General features: G+C 46.3%; 1 protein-coding gene across 6 annotated transcripts; it reads left to right on the forward strand.

The window, feature by feature from the left end:
• Nucleotides 1-1,516: 1,516 nt before the first annotated feature.
• On the forward strand, nt 1,517-12,617 carry C14H10orf53 (chromosome 14 C10orf53 homolog). Of its 6 annotated transcripts, none has more exons than XR_004278678.1 (4): nt 1,517-1,615; nt 10,298-10,417; nt 11,110-11,280; nt 11,946-12,617. XR_004278678.1 is itself a non-coding variant. In XM_032313291.1 (3 exons), exons 1-3 carry the CDS (start codon nt 1,519-1,521, stop codon nt 11,172-11,174), a joined length of 282 nt encoding a protein of 93 aa, XP_032169182.1. In that variant the 5' UTR covers nt 1,517-1,518; the 3' UTR covers nt 11,175-11,369. The 6 variants fall into 6 exon arrangements, 2 of the variants coding, with proteins under 2 accessions (XP_032169182.1, XP_032169183.1); XR_004278679.1 differs by lacking the exon at nt 11,946-12,617 and adding an exon at nt 11,387-11,435; XM_032313291.1 differs by lacking the exon at nt 11,946-12,617 and having other exon boundaries at nt 11,110-11,369.
• Nucleotides 12,618-18,388: the final 5,771 nt, after the last annotated feature.

Below are 18,388 nucleotides of genomic sequence, written 5' to 3' on the forward strand. Positions count from 1 at the left end.
TAAATGAACCAACCTCCACATGTCCTGCAGCCCAGTTTCAAGCCATCTGGATGGCTCAGATAATCTCAAACCCTGAAATTGTATGAAGGGATCCTGGGTTGCTGGTGTTACTAGGAACTGGCAAGCAGTGAGTGTGGAGGGAGTCTTCTATAGAGAAAGATAACATCACCCTTGGCCTCAAACTGTTCCTACAAATAATTTTTCTAATACAATGTCCAGTACACAATTAAAGTAAACCAAGAACTCTAGACAAGATAAGCAGACACCAGCAGAAACAACAAGAGAAACAGACATGTGAGGTCTACAGACTATAAAGTATTTTTACTATGATCAAGAATAACCTCAAACCTAAAAAAACTTGGCAAGAAACTGAAAACTATAAAAGGTGATACAGCAGATTTGAAAAAAGATCAAACTGAAACTCTAGAATTATAAAAAGAAATAACTGAAAAAAACAACCATATTGATTAATTTAATAGCAGTTAAGACATGGTTACAGAGAAAATTAGCAAACTGGATTACATGTAAAAATGAGTGAGTGTATGCACACATATATACATATAATGCAAAAGAAGAATGAAAAGAGAAAAACACAGAAGGAAGAGACATAAAGAATACAGTCCCAGTTAAATATATTTAGCTAGGGGCGTCTGGGTGGCTCAGTGGGTTAAAGCTTCTGCCTTCGGCTCAGGTCATGATCCCAGGGTCCTGGGATCCAACGCCACATCGGGCTCTCTGCTCAGCCGGAGGCCTGCTTCCCGTATGATCTATCTGTCAAATAATAAATAAAATATTTTAAAATATATATATATATATATGTATATGTATTTAACTGATGTCCCTGAAAAGTGAGAAAATGGAACCAGAAGCAATATGAGAAGAGATAAGGACTCCCATTTTTCCAAAAACAGGTGAAGGACTTAAATTCAGTTTCAAGAATCTCGAAAAATCCTAGGCAAGATAAACAAAAAGAAATCTATAGACAGGCACCTTACAAGAGTTTCCTGTCCCTCCGACACCCCTGGCTTGCCTGGGAAGGTTACTTGGCCTCTTCTGAGCCTCAGCTTTGTAAATACAAAGTACAAAACACAACCTACTTCATAAGGATGGTAAAATGATTAAATAAGATAATATACAGAACGTGCCTAGCACGTCACCTGACACATACGTTCTGGAACTGGCTATAAATGTTGGCTACTGTCGGTATTTATCATTAACACTTGCCACACGGGGCAGAAGTCTCCCATTTACCTGGCAGTCAGGTAAGAGAAAGCAAGTTACACCACAACTCTCTTGCACCCCGGAGGTGGTGGTGTAGATACCCAGAAAGGGACAGTGCTCATCCCGCCAGCCACACACAGGTACCTGGCACAGGCCTGGGGGCAAGGATCCTCAGGTCCCGCCCCTACCCGCGCTGGCCCCGCCCACCCTCCCGCGTGGCCACACCCGCTCCCAAGAGTCCGCCCAGCAGTTGCCTAGCAGTGTGTGTTGCGTCTCAGCGGGAGCCAGCGGACTGCCATGCCGAAGGATGCGGTGGTCATCATTCGCTATGGGCCGTACAGTGCAGTCGGCCTATCTGTGGAGTACCGCACCTTCCGTCTAGAGGGCCTACAAGGTGGGCAGCTGAGAGCCAGAGGCCACCCAACTGCATGTGCCCAGGTGCACCCCGGCCTCTGAACACCCGTGCAGGCTGTGCCCTCTGCCTATTCCTCCTCCCTTCCTCAGACCCAGACCAAGCGCCATACCTCCGGAAAGTCTTCGCACTGGGGACCAGGCAGTTCACACAAGTTATTTGGATAGGAGGGATTACATACCTTGCTTTACACATTGGGAAGCGGAAGATCAGGAACGTTAATTGACTTGGCCAAGGTCAGATGGCTGGAAAATGGTGGAGAGGCTATGCCTTCAGCATTCAATCATGGGACAAAACTTTCCTGAGCACCTGGTGTGTGCTGGACACTCTTCCAGGTACCGGGGTCACACTGGTGAACAAAGATAGATGCCCTTAAAGTGCCCTTCTCATGGTTGACTGCTAGTTGACCGTTGAGCCCCGGCCTCCAGCAGAGGAACGTAAGCATAGCAGGACCCACCACTGGTCATAATTGGAGGGGAGGAAGGGATCTGGAAAGGTTTATTCACTAAACTTTACTTGAGTTGAGCTTTAAAGAGTAAGGAGAAATTAACCAGTTAAGGAGAAGAAAAAGAGTGTGCCGGACAGAGGAGCTGCAGAGGCTGGCAGCATGGACAAATGATGCGTTTGTTGAACTGCTGAGGGGATGAAGCTGGAGAGGCAGACAGGCGCAGATCTGTGTGAAAGTTGCAGGCGGGGGTTGAAACTGTGGCTGCTCTGAGGAGAACAGATCAGAGGGGGCCGAGAATGGAAGCAGAGACAATTCAAGAGGCTTTGGGGTGGTCCAGGGAGAGATGAGAGTAGTTTGGATCAGGACGGTCACTTTCAGGTCTGAGTCATGGACTTGGGGACAACATGCAGAACGAGAAAATAGTCCAGGACTGAGCCTTCAGTGCTTTAAAATCCTCTATAATGTCCCAACAAAACCTCCTCGTCAACTTTCTCTCTCAGGCTTCAAGAGGATCCTTGTCTGTCTCAACAGTCTTTTGCCTGGACAGCTCGCATTTTTCATTTGCCCGCGCGTTGCCCATGCCTTTTCCACCCCAAGTTCTGCATTAGGTGAAACAGAGACAAGGGCTTGCCTGTCCCTGAAGTAGACCCCAGACAGGCGGCAGAGACAAACAGGAATTTGCAAACAAGGTGTGCTCTGCTGCCTTTAGACACAGGAACCCGGACCCACACAGGGGACAGGGGCTGCCGGGGAGGAGGTGGGGACAAGGGCAAGTTAAGAGGCCACAAAGCTTTCTTACCACTTTCAAGTTGCCTTTATCTTGACTCAGCCTTTACTCTTTTGCCAACTTTGACTATTTTCCAAAGTTCTGATGAAGTGGGTTCTCACAGTTTCTGGTGGTTTGTCAACTTCTCTGTGGAGGAATGGGCGTTTGGAGTGCCTACTCTGCCATTTTGCTGCTGTCTACAGATCCTTTTTAATTATATTTCTTGCTGCTGCCATAATCAGCATGACTGTATAGAGTTCAACTAGATCAATTACATACCAAGAATTATATTAAAGGGGAATGCATACATAAGCACTTGTTATAATGTACAATTTACAAGTATTGAGGCTGGGGGGGCTTCCCATATAGTTGGCACACAAATCCCTTTGACTCGACTGGTCACTTCTGGTCACTTGTCTCCTACCTGCATTCTTGGCACTGCTGATAGAGCAGAGATTAAGCACAAGGACTCTGAAGTCCAACCAATCTCATTTTGAATTTGTCTCCACCATTTAATAGCTGTGTGGCCAAAGTCAAGATAAGTTATTTTACCTTTCTGAGCCTCAGTTTACCCATTGATAAAATGGGAGCAGATCACTACCTGACTAATGTGAGATTCCAACGGGAAAATGCACACAGTCGTGAATACCATTCCTGCACATAATAAATGCTCAACAAGCATTAGTTCTTATTACTCCAGAGCAGGCAGATTACTAGGACGGGAAGGAGGGCACAGCTTGGGACATGCTGGGGAGCAGCAAGTCACTGGGTCCAGCTTGAGGATGTTACACAACGAGAGAGGCAGGCCTGTTTTACCCTTGACCACAGGAGCAGCAACATTTCCTGAGTGAAGAATGATGAGGTTAAGGATGTGCCTTAAGAGGCCAATTCCTGAAAGAAGAGATTTAGGGAGAGGAAGTGAGAGAAGACAATTATTAAGAAAAATTAAGAGATTAGAAATTAAGTTCTGAAGTTCAGGGGAAAGACAAAAAAGACTATTTGACTACTAAAGATGACTTGAGCCAGAAGTAGTTGTGGCTTTATTTTTTTTTAATATTTTATTTGTTTGTTTATTTATTGATTGATTTATTTATTAGAGAGAGATAGAGCGCACAAGCAGGAGGAGTGGGAGAAGGAGAAGCAGGCTCTGCCACGCAGGGAGCCTGACACGGGGCTCCATCCCAGGATCTGGGATCACAACCCAAGCCAAGGGCTTGGCCAAATGAGCCCCCCAGGTGCCTCAGTAGTTGTGACTGTAAATAACATCTCTCTGTTAATGGCTCCCAAACTTATCTCTCCAATCAGGCCCTCTCATTGTCATTGGGATGGTCAGTAGTCATCTCAGACTGACATGTGCAAAGTCTCTAAACTGGCCTCTTCATACCCAGACCACCCCAGTCCCTCCTGCATTCTCTACATTTCAATGCACACAGCTCCCTTCTTTCAGTTACTCAGGCCAGAAATTCATAGGCATCTTTCTTTTTATTTTCTTTCTTTTAAATATTTAAATTAAATTTAGTTAACATATAGTGTATTACTATTTTCAGACGTAGAGGTCAGTGATTCATCAGTTGTGTATAACACCCAGAGCTCGTCACATCACATGCCCGCCTTAATGCCCGTCACCCAGTTACCCCATCCCTCTACCCCCCTCCCCTCCAGCAACCCTGTTTGTTTCCTACAGTTAAGAGTCTAATGGTTTGCCTTCCTGTTTTTATCTTATTTTATCCTTCCCTATTTTATCCTTTCCTTCCCCTATGTTTATCTGTTTTGTTTTTTTAAATTCCACGTATGAGTGAAATCATACGGTGTTTGTCTTTTCTGACTGACTTATTTTGCTTAGTGTAACACCCTCTAGTTCCAGCCATGTCACTGCAAATGGCAAGAGTTCTTTTTTTTTTTTTTTTTTTTTTTAAGATTTTATTTACTTGACAGAGAGAGCAAGAGAGCGCAAGCGGGGTTGGTTGGGGGAGCTGCAGAGGGAGAGGGAGAAACAGGCTCCCCACTGAGCAGGGAGCCTGATGCAGAGGTCGATCCCACACCCCTGAGATCATAACCTGAGCTGAAACCAAGAGTCAAACACTCAACTGACTGAGCCACCCAGGCGCCCCTGTGCCGGGTACATGTTAGGGGTTGATAAACATGAGGTAAAATAAACCTGAATGGAGGGGCGCCTGGATGGCTCAGTGGGTTAGGCCTCTGCCTTCTGCTCAGGTTATGATCTCAAGGTCCTGGGATCGAGCCCCACATCGGGCTCTCTGCTCAGCAGGGAGCCTGCTTCCACCCCACTCCCCGACTGCCTCTATGCCTACTTATGATCTCGCTGTCTGTCAAATAAATAAATAAAATCTTAAAAAAAAAAACAAACCTGAATGGAACCGAACACTGGACCCACAGGAAGTGAAACTTGGGGAGAAAGCAAGGAAAGACAGAACTGGCAAGCAGCAGGACCTTGGCAGTGGCCCCTCCGAGTGGTGCAGAGGTAGGAGAGAACCCAGAGGCAAAGGAGGCCAGTGAGGTGAGGATTTCAAGAAGAAAATGGCTAAGGAGCAACAAACTGTAAAGTAGGAGTCATTTCTAGAAAAAGATGAATTAATGGTTGATGAAGGACATAGAAAAAAGTGTTCTCACGGACTTGCAACAGGAAGGTAAAATGGCACAGAAATTAGAGGGCAACTTGATTGTGTCTTAAAACTTAACTATGTACTGTAGAACCCAGCTCTTCTATTGCTCAGTCCCATATATATATATATGTATGTATATATGTATGTACATATATATATTAAATTTATGTACATATATATTAAATTATACACTTTTACATATATATATACACATGTACATGTACACAGAGGCATGCCCAGGAATGTTTTCTGCAGTGTTCTTGCTGATAGTGAAGATTTGAGAACAGCCGGACAAAGGACTGGCTTGAGATTGTAGTCTATCCATCCCATGAAATGCGGTGCAGCCGTCCATGTATATCGATAGGGCTGGATAACCACGACACAGCAGTGAGGGAATAACGTGTGTTCCTGAATTCCACCCACTCTGTGATCCCATTTCTACTGAAAGTGCCAGAGTGGGGAAAGGGACGAATATGGGTAATTTAGCAGTTTTGTCCCATAATTTCAAGGTTTTTAAAAAATTATGGGCCTGCATTACATTTATAAGCTGACAAAATCTTAGAGTTTAAAATAGTTTGGGTTATTATTTTTTTTAACCAGCAAAAGCATTTTATTTATTTATTTATTTAAAGATGTTCTTTATTTTTGCGAGAGAGAGAGAACTAGCACGAGGTGGGCGGGTGGCCGAGGGAGAAGCAAACCCTTTGCTGAGGAGGGAGCCCCATGCAGGGCTTCATCCCAGGACCCCAAGATCATGACCTGAGCTGAAAGCCGATGCTTTACCAGTGGAACTACCCAGGCGCCCCAAAAATGTATTTTAACGAAGTCAGTAAGGAGATAAGTGAGAACGGCCATGTGCTAAGAGGGGTGGGGAGAACGGAGTGCATCCCCGGAGTGTGTTGATGGTTCCCCACCTCTGAGAGCACAGGGTCAAGAGAAGATGGACTGAAGCCTCCATCCGCAGGAGGCAGGAAAGCAGGGAGAGATGAGGAAGCCAAGAGCACAAACAGCTCTTCCCACAGCAGGGGAGGGGAAGGAATATCTCAAGAAGATCAAGGGGAGAATTTTTATGGTTAAAGGAGAAGAACATTGCAGGCTACCTGCAGGTGGTTGATTTTTAAAGTTAGTTTGTGTATTCTGAGTGATAATTCGTATAATGCCAGCAGCCAACATTTCCTGAGGGCTGACGACAAAAGCCAGGGTGCTAACAGAAGCAAAACAGGAAGGGTCTGCTCCCCACTCCCCCATCCCCCACTCCCTCCACCACTTTAGAGTCAATACTAACATCAGACCAAGCACAGGTCCTCCTCTGTAAAATCTGCATCTGAATTCTGTACATTTCTTTGAAAACCATAGCCCTTTAGCATGTCCCGAAGTCGTGCTGGCTTTGGAAATATGCCTGATCTTTCCTGCACTCACTTTCCTGCACTCACTTTCCTGCCTTAAGAAATCTGAACATTTTTGTTCATTCCTTATTACCCACAAATTCTAATCGCTCAGCAAAAGTGTCTCTACTGTGGCCTCAGTATTGATGAAATTAAGCTATCTAATGTTTAACAAGTCCGAAGTAATTCCCCGGCCATCGTTGCTCCTTTGTCCGTTGTCCCAAATGAAGTCTGCCAAACGACCTGCTGAAAGGAAGGAAAAGGAATTGAAACCGACCGAGAAAGCTAGGATCTGCCCTTATTCAGCTAAGATGCTCTCTGTGCCATTCTCGCATCCCTAGCTCCACACAAGCTGCACACAGTAATGGTCATCAGCCTTGCAACTGCGCTGAGCGGAGGAGGGGGAGATGCCTGTCTGTTCGCTGTGACTTCCTAACTAGCTGTGTTTCAGTCACTCCCAGATGGTGCACAATTCCGCCAGCACTGAGAAAAGGGAGGCTTTTCCGTGTCCCTTCAGTTTACCCAGATCTCCCTTGAAGAATGAGGTGCCACTTCAAAGAGGCAGGCGTTCTGCGGGTGGCCTTACAGCTTCTGGTTGATTTATGCTGGAGTTTAGCCACTGCCTTTGGAAAGACTTTGTTGCATGGAGTATATTTATCTGACCTTTCTTTGAATAGACAACCCCATAGCAGCTCGTAGGAAAAAATGGGGCCTCCATGTAGCGAGGTGGCATTTGGGTGAGCTGCGGGGATTCTGGTGCTTCTCCAAGTTTGATCCCTTAAGCCTGCGCTGACCACCCTGCAGCTGGGCTCAGCCCATCATGGACGGATGAGAAGGGGCAGGCATCTTGAGGGTGAATGTATGATGTGGAATCCGAGGTGGTTCATCGCTTTCATAAAAAGCAGACTTAAGTCGCTCAGTGCCCTAAAGAGTCATTGGAGGTACCCAGCACCATTACACCGAGCTTGTTTATTTAACAAGCTTTTCTAACACCAGGCACCTGGTGGGCTTGGGAGGTGGGGAGATTATGGTCAGGGTCAGTGAGGGAGACCTGTGCCCTTAAAGGCCCGGAGAGCCCACGCTTTGTGAACCATATAGAAGGTGATGTGAAGTGCGATATATTCAGAAGATTTCTTCCTGTTGGGCTTCATGGCTCAGGTGCCATTATTTGGCACCACTGACTTGCACAGGGTAGGTCATTTGGTGCATCCAATCCTGTCTCTTAGGAGACACTCTGCCATGAAAGAGTCCTGCTTTTCTCATAAAGCAAACCCCAAACCCAGAATCTCCATGAGACTCAGTCAGATGGGGCCCTGCCCTGTGAGAAAGTAAAGCACCATGGTGGGCTGCCGGGTGCACACCTTCTTAGGGGCTCCTTCTGCGGAGCCCCTCCACACTTCTACTGCAGTCACAGTGGGCAGCTCCCCACAGAACCCGTGCCGCCTCCTCTCCAGAAGCCCCAGGCCTTAGGGAGTGGGTGTTGTGTGTAAGTAGGATAGAGGCGACACCTTGTCTCCAGAGATCCGGTAGGAGTGGAGAAGCTGATGTGTTCCTGATTTCTTACCATCAAGTTGAAGTCCATTTCCCAAGAGCATTTTCTGACAATGTAAAGCCAAGGTCCTGGAGGCCAAATTGCCTCCGACCTACTCCCTTGCAGCTTTTTCCTCTAGGGCTACACGTCCCCACTATTGAGGTGCTGCTGGGAGAGTGTCTGATCCCCAGATCTAATGGCCATCCCAAACTGCACGGACCACTTCATTTAAACAAGTCATTGGTCCAAGCCGAGTGCCTTCCTCCAAAGACATTTAAGACAGGACACTGAAATAGGATACAATAACATAAATATGCCAGAGAAAAAGATGCTGGTGTTCTGTAGAAAGAGGCGTTAGCTGATGCCGGGTCAATTAGGGCCACCACTTGGGGGCCTGAGGAGAGCGATCTTGTTAATGGAGATCCTCACTGAGTTACTCTCTGAAGTTCCTTTCCAGAAGTGAAATTAAAATCACGCAATTAAAATGTTCACAGTTGGGGTTGGATGTTCTTGAACTGATTGAAAGATGAAGAAGTGGACATGCCAACATTTGGAAACAGCAATTGTCTCTGTAATTAAATGCAATTAACTGACGTAACTGTCTGCTTTTCTGCATGTAAGACGGATTGAGATTCTAAGACTTTAAAAAAAAAAAAAAAAAGAATCTTCCTCTGATTCCTCTTCTCATCCTAACCAAAATCCTCGCCAACGTATGAAGACCACCATAGATGGCAGCTTAGCCCACTGACTCTACCACCAAGGTTACAGGATGAACATATTATTAAGAAAACTGCGGAGAGACGTGTTAGAGAAAACAGAACTCTGTGATGGTCAATGCACATCATTTCTCCTAAATGCATATATTCTTGGATTTCCACAATGGAGGCAAGATCTAAAACTGTTCCACAGCTGATCTCTAGGGAAGTGATAACCAGAAGCGGCTTCCAAAATTTAGCTCATTAACTTAAAAAATAAAAAGGGCATTTTGTTTCTTATTATTAAAGAAAATCTGGAAAATGCTGAAAGTATAAAGAGAAAGAGGTTTCACATACTATTACCAAAGATATATACCCACTGGGTATTTCTTTTCCTATTACATATACATATTTAATTAGTATTGAATATACATTTTCATAGATACTATATATGTATGTGTGTGTGTGTATATATATATATATATATATATATATATATATATATATATATATATATCTCCTGATTGTTTACCTATGTCAGAAATATTTTTCTTGCTATTTAAAAAATTCATAAACATCTTTTGAAGTGTTTGAATAAAATCTCATCATAAGGACCTGCTTGACCATCCTCTTCCGATTAGGACAGTATGTTATTCAAAGTATTTTCTGTTGTAATGCTGCAGAAAGGAACATCTTGCTACAAAAGTCTGCCTGTATTTCTTGTTTTTTTCCTGAGGAAGCTTTCCTATAAGTGCAATTTCCCAGGCCAGAGTTTAATTCATTCTGTCATTCTACATTTTCTTGAGGCTTTTGAGGCTTTTGACGTGTACTGCCAAATTTCCTCCAGAAAAGTGACCAGTTTATATTTCCACCCGCAGGATAAGAAGTGGGCCCTGCTTCTTCCAACAATGCTTCCAACATTGAGTATCATCTCTATAAGAAACATTTAAAAACCCTTCCTAGAGACATCTCATATCTTCATGCACCCTATGGGTCTGGGGCAAATTGTGACCGACCCACCCCTGAACTGCTCAGATCCCTGGCTGCACTTCCCAGCAAAGGTGAGGGCACACCTGGGTACCCACCAGCACAGCTGAGCTAAGCCAGGAGCAGCTGGAGAACAAGCCAGCTGCTGCCATCCATGAGGACAGCTGCATATCAGGTTAATCTAGAGCTTGTCCCCATGTCACTCACACCCCTCTCCATCTTTTGCAGCTGTGTTGACCAGAGATGGACACAAGGTCATCCTAGAGAAGATAGAAGACTGGAATGTGGTGGAACTCATGGTGAACGAAGAAATTGTCTTCCACTGTAACATCCAAGACTTGGAGTTCGGTAGGTCCTTCAGCACTGCTCCCAGCCAGCACTTTGCCTTCCCGGAAGCATGCTTGATTTCAAGTGCAAGTGGCCAGTGGTTATGCCCAGATTCAAGTTGGGTTTTTTTCTGCGTCCTAAATTCTTACTCAAAACGCTGTGTTCTGTGATACGTGTATGAGCACATCCTAAAGGATACAGAGATAAGTGCTCTGTGCCCTGGGCTTCTTCCCAGAACCCTGGAAACATAGGAGGGACCGAATGAAAAATGAAATGTTAGCCCTAGATTTCAAATGGGAATTTAGGGATAAGAGGTTTTGGGGTTTTCTTTTTCTTTCTTTTTCTTTTCACGTTTTAACTATGTGTGTTTTATTATGATTTTCCTCCAAAACAGTTTCTGTTCCATTTGACTCTTCTACCCAGGCTTGCTAAGAAAATGAGAGTCCGTACGCCAGCCGTGCATGGCGTTGTTAGTGAGGTTCTAGGGACCTCTTGGCCCTGGAGAGCTTCCCGCCGGGCAGACGAGCATTACGCATCCTACACTCTGCTCAGAAATAAAAGCTTGTGCAATCCACTCATACTCTGTTAAAGGCTAGTTAACAATTGACGTGCCTGTGTACTTTGAGATGTGACCTCTAGTGGAAGCCGTTGTCTTCTATGACATGACATCGTATAGAAAACTGGCCAAGAGAAAATTACATCTATTTCCCCAGGAGGTGATGGCAAACTAGACCCTCTGTGTGAAGAGGCCAGGATAGCCGTCCTAAATGCCTACTGATCTCCTCGTCCGAACGGGCTCTGAAGTCAAGAGAACAGCAGCTACCTCTGGCCCTTCTGTGCAGCAAAAAAGCAGCCTGAGCCTTTGAAGGCTCTCGCAATCCCAGGTAAGGCCAGCCTGTCCTTCAGCCTGCCCCACACAGGGTCCCTCACCTGGTTGCAAGGAAGCAGGGCCCACAAAAATAATAAAACATCATTTGCAGCATCTTTCAGTCTCAACCCACAGGGAGAGCCCTCCAATATCAATCGGGTCCACATTGAGCTGAAGGAAATAATAAAATGCAGCCTAATAACAAAACGCCATCCCATCCTAATAACACGGAGTTTGCCAGAAGCATCTAAGATTCCATTCTATAGTGAGTAAAGAGCTAGGAACAGGTGAAATTAAAGATTGGGCGGCAAGGGGAGCAGGGAGGGAGAACTGGGGCTCCTGAAAATCTGAACCGAAAGTAAATGTCGGTATTTGGAAACCCAGCCATTTCTGCAGGCTGATTTCTTGGCCCCAAGGCAATCGTATTTTAAACGTTCATATATGAGTACCTGAAGTCAAATCATCAGTTATTCTTTAGAACAAGAAAATTATCTGGCGGCTTTTGCATTCGCCAGTCCAACGAGCAGCTCTGGAGAGAGCCCAGAAGAACACAGGGCAGAAGGGTCATGTGGCTCCTTGTCCGTCTGGGGAAAAACACAGCCCTGCAGAGTTAAGGAAGGATTTTAGTTACGGTCAGTGTAGAAACCAGCCATGCCTACAGGATGTTCTTTGTACTTTCAGGTCCCAGACACCCATACTATAGCCCACGTTGGCAGCTATAGAGAAATGCAGATAGTGATCTGATGACATTAAATGTGAGGTCATGGTAAAAAAGCATCACACCTTGGAGGAGAACTAGGAGAAAGAGGGTTCCTTCACAGAAGACTCGGGACACCCTGGTGAAAGAGAAGAGCTTTCAGGCTTCCACAGGCCATCGGCTGGCTCAGAACACAACCCAACCCCCCCCCCCCCCAGGCAGCTACTGGGCTTCCTGTGGCTTCCTGGCACTGGGGGAGCCCTGCTTTCCATCACTCCCAGTGGCCTCAAGCCCCTGTAACCCAGAACTTCAAAAGCATCTAGGAGGTGATGAAACCACTTGGGCAAGTTGTCTCTCGCATGTGAGGAGATGGGGGATGTAAGTTTCATTTTCAGCCCAAGCTTCGCTTACCAGGTTTCATTCAGAGATTACCATCACTTAGGACTCTGGAAATATTTAATCATCCTCACTGAGAACCTGAGGCTAAAAAACTTTCTTCCTGGTGTCTGGTGCCAGTTACCTTCGATGTAGTCCCTCTTTCTCAACGACCAGTTTAAGTTATTATAGACGTAGCATTCTGCGTTCATAGGAACATTTTACTCCACGAGAAATACATTTCCATTATAGTAAAATGAAAAAAGATAGGTGAGGATAAAATAAAAATTTGATAACGTTTTATCATATTTCAATTTGGGTTTCTTTTATTTATGGCTGATTATTAAGAGATAGATGTATAGAGAAATTGATTTCACTAATTTCGGATCACATTGTATGTAACCAATTATGTATTTTTTTAACTTAATATTTTGTGTTGACCCCCTTCCTGTGTGATTAAAACACTTATCCAAGTATTCTTCCTTTTTTTTTAAGATTTTATTTATTTGTCACAGAGAGAGAGAGAGACAGCACAAACAGGGGGAGCAGCAGGGGGAGAAGCAGGCTTCCGCTGAGCAGGCAGCCTGATGCGGGATTCGATCCCAGGACTCTGGGATCATGACCTGAGCTGAAGGCAGACGCTTAACCAACTAAGCCACCCAGGTGTCCGTTGTCTAAGCATTCTATCATGAATCAGGAAATTCTTCCTTCTTGAACAATGATTCCTACTTTCATTGCCATAACTTTTCCTGCTAAGAAATAAAATTGCAAGCTTTCCCATCTGCATTTGATGCAGTAACTTCAGCTTTAAGGACTGTGGCCCCTTCTGGGGCTCTGCAGCCCCTATGTTGAGCAAGAGCTCCACCAGGCAGCGGCCTTGCCCTCCCCTGACACGCCCCAACCCAGCCCATCTTTGTGCCCTCAGAGCTGCACCCCTCAACCTGCTCTCCTTCCCTCCCTGACCAGAGAAGAAGGGCAGGTAAGGCAAGATTGTAAGATAAACTCGAGCGCACAAAGTTTCTGGGAAATGCCTGTGCCCAGGATGCTGTGCTCCAGTTTCAACCAGAGTTAAATGAGGTATGAATCAGCATTACCAGAAAAAGTCACAGAGTTACCTCTGGGTAGTCGCCTGGGTGGTGGTGGTGGTGGGGGTGGTTGGAGATGGCAGCAGGACTTCCATTTCTTCCATACTGTAGATGTTTTCAGTGATGGAATTTCTACTTTGTGTTGAGTGTGTATGTGTTGGGCTTAAGGGTGCTTTCTTTTCCTTCCTTTTTTTAAAGATTTTTAAAAATTTTTATTTGAGAGAGAGAGAGATCACAAGTAGGCAGAGAGGCAGGCAGGGGGCGGGGGTGGGTGGGGGAAGCAGGCTCCCCGCTGAGCAGAGAGCCGAATGCGAGGCTCGATCCCAGGACACTGGGATCATGACCTGAGCTGAAGGCAGAGGCTTTAACCTACTGAGCCAGCTGGACGCCCCGAGGATGCTTTTCAAATAAACATTTAAAATAAAATCAGGCGCCTGGGTGGCTCAATCGATTGTGTCTGCCTTCAGCTTAGGTCTTGATCTCAGAGGCCCCGGGTCAGGCTCCCTTCTCAGTGGGGAGTGTGCTTCTCTCTCTCCCTCTGCTCCTCCCTCCAGCTCCTTCTCTTCCTCTCTCCCTCTCAAATAAATAAAAAATCAAGAATTTGAGGGGCACCTGGGTAGCTCAGTGGGTTGGGCCTCTGCCTTCGGTTCGGGGCATAGTCTTGGGGTCCTGGGATCGAGCCCTGCATCGGACTCTCTGCTCAGCGGGGAGCCTGCTTCCCCTTCTCTCTCTCTGCCTGCCTCTCTGCCTACTTGTGATCTCTCTCTCTCAAATAAATAAATAGAATCTTTTTTAAAAATTGAGAATTTGATATAGAGGTCATCCGTTTATATAACCTAGCCCTTTTCTGTCATTGATTAAGCAGAGCTTTCTCTTTGGAAATGTAATCATTTTTCAGTCAAAGAAATGTGCCCAAATGCTTCTTCATCATCCTCTGTCTTATGTCTTCTTGAACATCTGTCTCCTTGCAAAGAAACAGGAAACATGGCCTGCTCCCGATTGAAAGCAAAAGCCCTCTGTGCTGCAACAAGCTAGACATCCAGGTGCCTTTTAATGCTTTTTAAATGTCACTTAATTAGCTCATATTTTAAGTTTATTAAGATGCCGGATCAATTTCATTGTGTGGCATGAGAATGTGGAAAGAAAGTGTCTCTTCAGAGGGGTCATCTTTCCTATCTTCTAATAAAATTAGAAACATACTCTCTAACTCATTAGCTATATGAAGTGAAATTCAGACTCTCTAAGCTTGTTTCTTCTAGTTTTAAAATGCAAAAAGAATGAAGTTTGTAGGAGTCTCCCCGGCCTTGCTGCCTGGGGACCTGGCTGGCTATCCCCGCTCTCTTGATGGTTTCACCCTTAAAACCTTGACAAACCATACGGGACAAGTATATATCGAAGAGAACTGTGTGAAAAATCAGTTCCCAAGGTGAGCTGCCAGGACACTTGAGCAGTGGGTATGGGGGAGGGGGGCACCCATAGGACCCTGCACACCCTCGTTAGCAAAGTCTCCTCCCACAGACACCTACCCCGAAGGAATACTGGGGTTTGATGCACAAATTCCCCGCGCTTTGGGGGAGAATATCTTGGGGGACTTGTGGACACCCTATGGGGAACATGCTTCTGGAGAAATACACGGGTGACCAAATCCAGGTGAAAGGCAAGCAAATACTGGCCCAGGTGGCTGGCGTAAAGCCTAGAGAAATGTCCTTCCCAAATCGTCTGAACATTTCAAGGAAAAGAGTCGATCTATGGTTATTTGGTTATACACTTCAGTCCTGGCGCGGAGCTGATGTCCTGAAAGGAAGAGAGTCCTGAATTCTCCTTCGTGGGGGCCACAGGTCACTCCCCAGCCCGCGGAGGCCACAGTCGGGACAGCACAGGCTGAGTGGCACTAAGAAGAAGAAACAAGAGGGCTAACGGCAGCATGGCGACCTCGGGCTGCGGAGGTGTGAGGGACGCTGTGGGGGGTGAGGGCTGGAAGGGCCAGAGGGGCCCACGCTGTGCAGGACAGGCAGGCCCCTTGGGATCAACGTTCCAAGTTTACCAGGAGTGAAAATATAGATTTTTTTTTTTAAAGATTTTATTTATTTGACAGACAGAGATCAGAAGTAGGCAGAGAGGCAGGCAGAGAGAGAGGGGGAAGCAGGCTCCCCACTGAGCAGAGAGCCTGATGCGGGGCTTGATCCCAGAACCCTGAGATCATGACCTTAGCTGAAGGCAGAGGCTTAACCCACTGAGCCACCCAGGTGCCCCGGAAATCTAGATTTTTATTTGAAACTTTTGGTTTTAAAGCACGGGCTTGATTTTTTGAAAAACACAGTGCCAACCAAAAAGCAATAAGCAAAACTGAGACTACCACATCAGGTCCATTTGCAGGATAATCACCGGTTCCTGGTTGCCTGAAACCCCACCAGTTTTTACCTTCAGTCTGGCTGTCATTTTCCCCATAAGGGATGAGGTCACCCTTCACCTGAGGCCCACGGCCCTCAAGTCCCAGTGAAACAGCTTGACCCTGCTATTTGATTATGCAAATAAAAAGCAAAGACTCTGTTTGCTGATCTCTGAAATGAAGACATTTGACAAGCTGAGCTCCTAAAAAGCCTTATTGTTCTCTGTGATTGGGTGCAAGGGGACCCAGCTGTAGGCAGTGCTGCTTCCCCCACATTACATTTCCTGTTGGGAAATGCTCCTTCTCTAAGTGAGGTAGGTATTAGACTCTAGGGGCCTGCATGATTATGGATGGGCCTTTTTGGAAGTATGGGTTCCTCTTTGAGTGGCTGTTCAGAAGAGGACAAGAGTGGAGACCCAGAAGCCCAAGGGGAATGGTAAGTCCCAACCATTGCTTCCCATGGGAGTATTAGGTCCAGCTGTATTACTCAAGCCCACAATATACAATATTTAGGACAAAACCTTCGGACTGCTTAAAGGAGTGCTCTGATGTTTGTATTCTCTGATGTTCTCTTATGCTCTGATTTAATGAGTCTGGGATGGGCCCCAGGAGTCTGCATTTTAACACATTAGTCTATTGATTCCAGGGCACAAAAGCCAACTGCTCTCTGAGAAACCTGGGACCGGGGTGTTAGGGAAAGACCACATCCCTACAGGGAGAGAAGGGCTCCCCCTTGAAGAGAATGGAGTCGCCCTCCTTCAGTCATGCCCTGCACGGATAGGAAGACCGGTGAGATGGAATGTTTCCTCCCTCTGAGCCTCTCAGATTCCAAAGAGACTTGGGAATCCTCCTGGGGTATGAGAGAAGCTGGCCTCTGGAGCACAAAGGCAGGTTGGGGGTTAGACGGGGAAGCTTGCTGTGGCTGGAACTCCATGAATGTGACCAATGATCCCAGAGCCTCCAGTGAGCTCTTGACATCTGCGCTGTGATGTGTGGAGAGGAATCGATTCTTCTTCTCAGTCTGTGTCTACTCTTGGGCTGCAGGGAGGCTTAAAGAGGGAAGGGCATATCCCCCAAGGTGTGTACAGCAGCAGCAGAGGCCTTGGAAGGCAGTGGCCTCGGAACATGCTGGAGGTGACTCCCTATGGAAAAAAGAGCAGTGTGGGGGACCATTGGGGTGCATCCTCCCATCACTCCTGTCCAGAGAAGGGGGCACATTGAAGGGCGCTGGTCCTTAGCCACACAGGAAGACACTTCTGAGCAAACTTGGCTTTTTGTTGCTAACAGTTCAGTCGTACCCAGGAACCAAGAAGAGTCGGGCAGCATTTGGGTTATGCATACAAAAAGAAATTAAAAATAAAAATTACTTGCCCTTCTCTATGTATATCTGTTTATTAAGGACACACACTTCAATTAGTGGCTCTTTTATCTTGGATAAAAATCAATCCAGGTGCCCCTCCCTTGGCAGAAGCGGCAGACTCCAGCTCAGGGCAGCAGACAGCAGCCCCTCTGAGGACAGAGGAGGAGGGCTGACAAAAGGCCGTACCTGACTAAGGCTGGGTCAGATTTCGGCCTTGTTCAAACTGCAGACACCTTCTGTGGAGACAAGGTGGTATCCTGACCCTCCCTTGCGGGGAGGAGCCTGCGGTCAGGTGAAGCTCTGTCATTGACATGACATGTCCTATATGGGGAAGACTAGGTGGGGAGAACTCCAGCTGGAAATTTTGTACAAAGTGCCTCTTTCTCCATTAACTTTCATTTTAAACCTAAAATTGTATTTCTGAACTACAATCATTATTTACTCCAAGTTGCACCCCAAATTCATTATGGTTTCTCACACCTTTTAAGTCCTACCATGGACCTAGACCTTAGCCCATACACGCCCAACCTGGTTACCTACATTTCTCACAGTTCTCAAACATACACCACGCCTTTCTTGTTCCTGGCGTCTTCATGCTTTTTTCTCCTCCTGAAGTGCTCAGGCTGTGTTCTCTGCCTGAAAAAATGTTGTTGCCTAACCTTCAGGTCCCACTTACCCAACCAACCCTGCTCAAAGCCTTCCCTGGCCTCTCCCCTGTCTGGCCTGAGGCACTGGGTACAGCCTCACCAGTGGCTCCTACCGTGAGGTGCTCTCTGCTGAGGAGGCTTGCTGCGTTCCCTCTGCAGGAGGAGCTCCTCCGTCCAGACTCTCTTCTTGCCGGTCCGCTCCTGATGAGTGGAATCAAGTTCGGCAACACATCGAAGAAAAACCCAAAGTAACAGTGGTTGAAACCAGTGAGAAGCCAGAAGAAGTGGTGGTTAATGTTATGAGTCAACTTGGCGGGATACAGGGTCCCCAGATATTTGCTTAAATGTTATTTTGAGGGTGGGTGTGAGGGTGTTTCTGGTTGAGATTAACACTGGAATCTGTTGACTGCCCCCATGTACGTGGGCCTCATCCCATCTCTGAAGGCCTGACTAGAACAGAAGGCAGGGTGAAGGAGAATGCACCCCTTGCCCCCTTTAACTCTTTGACCTGGGACATCAGTCTTGGGCGGCAATTCAGTTAGAGAACTCACTCCTCTGGTTCTCCTGGTTC

This window comes from Mustela erminea, chromosome 14, assembly GCF_009829155.1.
Source record: "Mustela erminea isolate mMusErm1 chromosome 14, mMusErm1.Pri, whole genome shotgun sequence".
Lineage (NCBI taxonomy): Eukaryota > Metazoa > Chordata > Mammalia > Carnivora > Mustelidae > Mustela > Mustela erminea.